The sequence below is a fragment of the Melospiza georgiana genome, chromosome 1, assembly GCF_028018845.1.
Source record: "Melospiza georgiana isolate bMelGeo1 chromosome 1, bMelGeo1.pri, whole genome shotgun sequence".
Classification (NCBI taxonomy): Eukaryota; Metazoa; Chordata; class Aves; order Passeriformes; family Passerellidae; genus Melospiza; species Melospiza georgiana.
The window spans coordinates 92,187,249-92,195,278 of NC_080430.1; the positions used below are offsets into that span (position 1 = coordinate 92,187,249).

At 48.6% G+C, this 8,030-nt stretch overlaps 1 protein-coding gene across 1 annotated transcript; it reads left to right on the top strand.

Annotated features, from left to right (window-relative positions):
- The first annotated feature begins 1,531 nt into the window (after positions 1 to 1,531).
- Positions 1,532 to 7,661, top strand: IRX1 (iroquois homeobox 1). The gene is made up of 5 exons (XM_058033335.1): positions 1,532 to 1,540; positions 2,386 to 2,685; positions 5,281 to 6,295; positions 6,874 to 6,946; positions 7,320 to 7,661. The coding sequence occupies exons 1-5, from the start codon at positions 1,532 to 1,534 to the stop codon at positions 7,375 to 7,377; spliced, it is 1,455 nt and encodes a 484-aa protein (XP_057889318.1). The 3' UTR covers positions 7,378 to 7,661.
- The last annotated feature ends 369 nt before the right edge of the window (positions 7,662 to 8,030 follow it).

The window sequence follows — 8,030 nt, forward strand, 5'->3', positions numbered from 1 at the left end:
GGATCCGGGCTGCCGGCCTCAGCCCGCTGCTGCGAGCGGGGAGAGGGGGCGCGAAGCCCCGCGGAGCGGCCCGAGCCTTAGGGCTGGCTCTCTCCGGGCTCGGGAAAAGAAGAGAGACACCCGTCGTCCCCCCTCTCCTCCTCCTTCTTCCCTTCCCCCTCTCCCCTGCCAAACACTCGCATCCCGAAAAGCCGCGGGCCTTTGCGACTGCGGCCGCTCCGCGCCGCGCTGTCCCTTAAGGAAGAGCTCGGCCGCCCCTTCAGCACAAAGACGGAGCTCCTGGGCTGCGGGGACGGCGGCGGCGAGGGCCGGGCCGGGGCCGGCTCTCCGCGCCCCTCCGCGGGGCCTCTCCGAAGGGACGGAGCGGCCGGGCCGGCCCCGCGCACTCTGCCCGCAGCCGGCGGAGCGGGAGCGCCGAACCCGCGGGGCAGAGCGGCCCCCGGCAGTCCCGCCGGGGCTGGGAAGGTCGGGGCAAGGAACGCCCAGCCCTCGGCCCGCCGCCCCCGCGCTCCGCGTTTTCCACAGCGGGGGAGCTGGGAGGGCCCCGGCAGCGGCAGGAAAGGGAAAGTTTGCGGTGCCGCCCGGGCAGAGCGATGCTCCCGCGGTCCCAGCGCGGTTCGGGCGAGCCCAGCCACGTCGAGGAACTGGACAACACCGCAGGCAGGGCACAGCGGTGACAACCCGCCTCCCTTAAGGCGGCCCGGTCCCTCGCAGAGGAGTCCTTTGTCTCCCGCTGCACCTTCCACCCCTCTCCAAGGGGAGAAAGAGAAGGAGAGAGGAAAAAAAATCCCTTCCTCTAATCATTGTTGTTAATGATCATAATGGCAAGAGCTCGTTTTGGTCCTTTCGTGTGTGTGTCCCCTGTGTCCCCCCGCCTCGTCCCTCTCCTTCTATTTCCCCCCCGATGTGTTGCCCTCGGTCCCCAGTGAAACGGGAGGATGGAAGTTTTGACAACCAACGAGACACTCGGTTTCCCCCTAACCCCCACCCCCGCTCGGGGGCGAGGGCTGGGGGTCCTCTGTGCCCCTCGGCATACATGTCGAGGTTGTTGATTTGCGGGATTATTTATTTCCAGTATTCCGAGAACTGTCGCAATGCCTATGATAATTGTCCCTGAGTGTCAATCCGTCGGCAGGGCATGAGGAGGAGAAAGGGCGGCGGGGAAGATCGCATCTCTGCGGGTCTTTTTTTTTTTTTCCTCCATTTTTATTTTTATTTTTATTTTTATTTTTATTTATTTTCTTTTTTTTTTTTTTTTTTTTTCCTTTCCTTTCACTAAAGATTCTTCTGGGAAGTACTGCTAGGAGCCTTTTGACTTTCAGTAAAGTTGCGCGTATGTGTTTGTGTATGAGTGGCGTTTGTGGGTTGCTGTAGAGAGATCGCATTTATTTATTTATTTAGCTGCCTTTTTTTTTTTTTTTTTTTTTTTGGTAGTGGTAAATTGTTACAAGTTGCCTGGCTGCAAAGCCCCCTTTTCCTCTCACGGCGACTCTCGTTTGTTCCTGAGTCCAACGACGACAAGGGGGACTCAATGTTAAAGGTGGAAAAAAAACCCAGCAACACAGTTGTTTTTGTTAAAAGGGGACACACTAAGGCTGCGAAACAGCAAAACCCCAATGTTGGACAGCTGTAAAATCGTGTAGACAGGTTGTCATACAGCAGTGGGGGCTTTTCTGAAAGGAGCCCATTGCTAAACATTAAATACACTGGGAGCGGAGCAGAGCAGCTGCGCGGACACACGCGCGCCCGCACTCACACACACTCACACGCACACGCAGCTCCGAGCGCGGCGGCGGCGGCGGCGGCCCGGGCTGGGCTCGCACCACGTGCTGCGCCGAGGGGGGCGGCGGGGCGGGCGGGGGCGCGGGGCGGCGCTTCCAGCTCAAGTGGGTGCCAATCAAAACATCAACTTCAAATTGTATCTGAAAGATCAGCCTAGGACCTAAGGGCAGACACATCAGTTGGAGCTCAATTGTTGATCAGATCACATCTAAGGGATTTAGGAGCACAGAAGAGCCGAGATTTGAGGAAAGACACCCCACTGAATCCTGCCACACTCCTCCTCCTCCTCCTCCATACCTAGGGTGCAATATATATCTGACAGAAAGAAATCAGAACGAAAAAAGAAAATTATCGGCTCGATTTCTTTTCTCTCGCCCTGCCTGACTCCAGTAAAGAGCGGAGGGGAGGAAAAAAGAAAGAGAGAGAGAGAGAGAGAGAGATCCAGAGAAGCCCGGGTTTGTTCCGCTCCCCTCCCCGGCTCTTCAGCAGGCTCCCTCCTCCCCCTTTTTTTTTTTTTTTTTTGGTATAATTCCTTCCCCCCCCTTCCCCCCTCCTCTTTTTTTTTTTTTTTTATATCTCTGCCGCTTCTGCTGCTGCCGCCAGTGCTGCTGCCGCCGCCTCTGTACCCGCGCCCCGGAGATGTCCTTCCCCCAGCTGGGCTACCCGCAGTATCTCAGCGCCAGCCAGGCGGTGTACGGGAGCGACGGGCCCGGGGTGCTGGCCGCCGCCGCCGCAGCCGCCGCCGCAGCCGCTGCCGCCTCGGGCCGGCCCGCGGGCGCCGAGCTGGGCAGCGGCTCGGCCGCTGTCACCTCGGTGCTGGGCATGTACGCCAGCCCCTACAGCGCCCCCAACTACAGCGCCTTCCTGCCCTACACCGCCGACCTCGGCCTCTTCTCCCAAATGGTGAGTGAGCGCCGCGCTGCCCCCCGCGCCTGCCCGGGCCCGCCGAGCGCGGCCGGGGGAGCCGGGGGAGCCGGGGGAGCCGGGGGCGGCGAGGCTGCGGAGCCCAGCGCGGGGGCGGCTGCGGTGGCGGCTCACGCCCGGCGCGGGGTCCGCCGTGCAGAGGAAAGCGCGGCTCTCGTCGGATCTGCGGAGAGAGAGGGGATCGGGGTCGTGGGCTCCGTCTGCCCGCGAAGCCCCCCATCCTCCTCGTCTTTCCAGCCGGGCAAAACTCCTCCGAGTTTTTTTTGGCGGTGGAACAGCTAAGCAGGGCTCCTGCCTCCGTATTGTCGGCTTTCCCTAGCAACTCGGCTATTTTTTGTTTTCTTTTCTTTCTTTGTTGTTATTGGTGTTGTTGTTGACGGGTGTTATTGTCGGTCCTGCTGTTTCACTGGGCTGTCCAGCGCGCTCCTCTTTCCGCTTGGTACTTTTCTTTGCCGCTGAGAAATAAACAGGTTCCGTCCGAAAGGACAAAGTGTCGGTACCTGGGGCTCCCGTTTATTTCAAGGCATTTTCCTCAAGCCTTGAAAATGTCCCGTTCCGTTCCTTGAACTTTTCATACTCTGATTATGGCGGGTATCATAGATGGGATTTGCATGAAGCGAAAGAGGGCATCTACATCCCATTATAGGCATCGAGGCAGGAACGCATGTCGGCGTTCATTCTAAGAGAAATTGTCGCCACCCGGACTGTCTTCGGGATTAAACTGACGTTTTCTTTAGAACGTAATAGTTAGAAAGTGAAACATTTTTTTAAAAAAAACTAACTGGTTTTATATCTGGTGTCATTGAAACGTTTTCGTTGCTGGTATCACCAAAATTGTCAGCGGCGCTACGCATAGGTTCCACTTAATTTTCTAAATATCCCTCTTTTCTCTCCCCCGACACAGAAAAAGTGTGAATATTTATAACTGAATGCACGCAATGCATAACTTGTTAGGGTTCTTAATAAATATATGTAGGCAAATAGGAAAATACGCTGTTGAACAAGGGACAGCATCTGAAAACAGATAATTTTTCTACTGCAAACATTTCCTGTAAGGTCACTCTAAACAGCATGCATTTCCTACTCCTTTTTTAACCTTGATTTTGGAAATGCGATAAAGTTGAGACAGAAGAAATGAGTGATTCACAAGTGGCTTCTTCAAAAGAATTCCCAACAGAGTTTACACAAAAAATATAATTTCAGCAACAATAACAGAAGACAGCAGAATAAAGGGAGTGCAGAAAGCCTACTCTGTAACACATTACAAAAATTACATCGGGCTACTCTTTGTGTATAAGCGGTGTCTCTGAAATTAAAATACATGATCCTTCTTAACTGTTTGACAAAGTTTAATTAGTTTCTTCACAAACATTATTGAAGAGGTCGATTTCTAGGGCTGACATAAATTATGACATAGTAGTATGAAGAATGTATTCCCGGACTAGGCAAAAAAACAAAAACAAAACAAAAAAAGAGGCAAGATCGTAATAGATGAAATAAAGAAAGAAAACTGCTTGAAATGTTAGCTATTTTGGAACAGTTCCCGTTCCTACTCGCAAAGTATCCTGGTATTTTATTACAGTGATTAACCACGATGGTGATATTTCGAAAGAAATTCTAAATTTCTGAACATTTGCAAATTAAGAACTAAAATATTAGGTTAATATCTGGACAATTTGCGGTAATAATGAGGCCTAATGAGGTTGCTAGAAAGATAAAATGTTATTTACCAAAACACCTGATGGGATAATTTGACTTGCTGTGTTTTACTACTGATGATAAAAAGAATATTGATTGCAAATAAATCACCGTCTCTAAACGCTTGTAAACAACTTGTGTTTGCTCTGGCCGGATCAAAGTAAAACTTATGAGATAAAGTGTCTACGTATCCATATTCTACAATGCATGGATCAGTTTTCATTCCCGAGTTTAAAGCCTGTTCTAAGAGTTAGAAGTTAATGTTTTACTCCGGAATCTTGGTGTATGATTTGGGGAGCGGGGATGGAGCTGTTGGCATGTGTGTGCAAAGTCTTTCACATTATAAGTCCCTTCGTACTGAAGTTGTGCATTCATTCCCCCCAGCCTCATCTCATTAGGAGCAAAAATAAAGAATGGTCCGCATGCATTTCTAACATCCTCCTGAGTACTTTGCAGATAAATGCGGCGCTGTGCGCGGGCATTAGTTGGTAACTGCGGTGTAGTATCTGTTCTATGTGCCTGATAATTTCAAGGGCACAGTAAATTTTCTTGCTGAGAGGGAGGCAAAGTTGTGTTTCCATCGTTTGGTCTGGTTTGGTTTGGTTTGCGGAGAAAATACTCATAATGTCTGTCAGAGCCCCGCTTAGCACCTCTTTTTCCTTTCCCTGCAAGAAGGGGGAATCATTTGAGAATACCTCTCTGTATGACCTAAATGTGAAGAGCGTGGAACGGGCAGGGCCGAATTCGGCTGTGAAGACCCTTTGCACCGCTGAAAGGCGTATTCCGGCTCCCGGAGTAGCCTATTCAGGTCTGTTAGAGACGCTAACGAGATAATTGATGTGCTTTTTCCTCTCCGCTTGTCTGAATGTGTTGCAGGGCTCCCAGTACGAGCTGAAAGATAATCCGGGTGTCCACCCTGCTACCTTTGCTGCCCACACTGCCCCCGCCTATTATCCCTACGGACAATTCCAATACGGGGACCCGGGGCGGCCCAAGAATGCCACCCGGGAGAGCACCAGCACCCTCAAGGCCTGGCTCAACGAGCACCGCAAGAACCCCTACCCCACCAAGGGCGAGAAGATCATGCTGGCCATCATCACCAAGATGACCCTCACCCAGGTCTCCACCTGGTTTGCCAACGCCCGCCGGCGGCTCAAGAAGGAGAACAAGGTGACCTGGGGCTCCAGGAGTAAGGACCAAGAAGATGCAAATCTCTTCGGGAGTGACAATGAGGGGGACCCCGAGAAGAATGAAGATGATGAGGAAATTGACCTGGAGAGCATAGATATAGATAAAATTGATGAGAATGATGGGGAGCAGAGCAATGAGGAAGAGGAGGAGAAGCCTGAGCTCCTGAGACAAAGCAGCGAAGAGGAACACTTGGAAAAGGAGAAGGATTTGGCACTGTCAGGGTCTGAAGGGCTGAAACCCAAAGACACGCTGGCCATGGTGAAGGAGGCCTCTGACAATAGCACGAGAATCATCAGTCCTGGGGGACCGAACAATTTACAGATGCCATCTCACAGCAAACCCAAGATTTGGTCTTTGGCAGAGACAGCAACGAGTCCTGATGGTGCCCTGAAATCTTCTCCTCCTCCGCCCCCTCCTCCCCAGGTTAACCACACTTCTCCTCAGATTCAGCACCCCGCTTTTCTCCCTAGCCATGGACTCTACACATGCCAGATTGGCAAATTTCACAACTGGACAAATGGGGCTTTCCTCACTCAGAGTTCCCTTCTAAATGTGAGGTCCTTTTTGGGAGTAAATCACCACCATGCTGCTCATCACAATCACCACCTCCAGGCCCAGCAACAATCTTCTGTTTTAACAGCAACCCTGGGAGCACTAAGCAGCGACAAACCTTCAGAGAGGACCAGTCCCAAACACATAGGTAATTAATGTATCAGGCTTTCACCTCTCCCTCCACCCCCAAGACGTGCACGTGAACTTCTCCTTGAGGAATGGTGTCACACTGGTGTAACTGATTGCTTTTAATGGAGCTACAGTTTACTCTAGCCTTGATTTCCAGCCCCCCACCCAGCGTGTTGGTCACATACATTAAGCACATTTCACATGGTCTATTACATTCTCACCCTATACACCCATCAAGTAAGATGAAAATTCAGGAAGAGCGCAGTGAAATGTATAAGTTTGAGGTTTCCTTCCCTCTTTTGTGACCCTCATCTCCCAATAACTTCAATAACAGTAAGAAGTGTGTCAAGAAAAGCCTGCAGACTACTGAAATACTGAAAGTAGGGTATAGCGCTGTACACACACACACATGTATCTGTTCACATCTGAACAGGAGGGTGAGAGGGGAGTGTGTTCTCTGCAGTGTCCAGGTTCTTACTGTTGTTATTCTAAAATGGTTCTCCTGTTTTTGTTTGGCTTTTTTTTAATTTGTTTTGGTTTTTTTTTTGTTTGTTTTTTTTTTTTTTTTTTTTTTTTTATTTTTTTGTCTCCTTCTAGAAAGAGAAAATGTACCAAGAACTGACTCCCCACCCCAGCCGCTAAAATCGCCCTTCCAGCCTGTCCGTGACAAGTGAGTTTGTTTGTTTGTTTTCACTGTAGGAATGTTACTTATGTGAAACAGAGTGTTTCAATAATAAAGACTAATTATAGCACCTAATCATCACCATAATACTACATACCGACAATGGGAACAGCACAGGAGTTGCTCCAATCTTTTCAAACTTAGACTAAATTGCAATTGTACATAGCCAGACTGTAACTTTTCTAAAACCTAACAGATCTCAAAGATCTTGCGTTAATTACACTACAGACAATGATTTTTGTGCAATTATCTATTACTCAGATGCTATAGAAGTAGATGCACAATTGAAAAAAAAAAAGATACTTTTTTTCTGAAAGATTGTTACTTTTTTTTTTTCCTTCTCCCTTCCCCCCCCCTGCAGCTCTTTGGCTCAGCAAGAGGGAACACCGAGAATTTTAACAGCTCTCCCTTCTGCTTGATTAAATGATTTGGTGAAAAAATATTACAGAGACTGGTATTAAGGACAGAGAGAGTGAAAAAAAAGGAAACGGTATAAACGACTCCCATCAATCTCTTTTTGCAATAAGGTGGTGCAAATCCATAAAAGCATTACACAAATCTGTAGATGGATCCCCTTCCTCATTGTACCATTTCAGATCGTGTTATTCTAACCATTCTTGGATTATTTGTTTGGTAAATGTTTCCCATGTGTTTGTGGTTTTCTTTTTTCTGTATATAGAGTGATTTCAGATTGTAAATAACACGTCAGCAAAACTTGTCTAAATCATATATTTTTGTCTAATAAACTAAATGAAATTATGAGCTCTCTTCAGGTATGTATTCTGTTGCTACAGATCTTATACATATATTACAAATCTATTCAAACATTTATAATTAGTTTTTTTAAAACATCAAGTTTCCTCCTTTGGGTAACTGAAACTTCAAGTAGCAAATCCAAGCTATTTTGCCAAAAACAAGTTGCAAGCTTCCTTTTTTATACACGCAAATTTACAAAGTTGAGTGAAGATGTCCTCAGTAATATTAAAGTTATTTTTTCATTTGTGATGATTCAGATGTGTTCTATAGTATCCATTTTCCAGACATGAATGGACCCGACTTCCACTTACGCTAC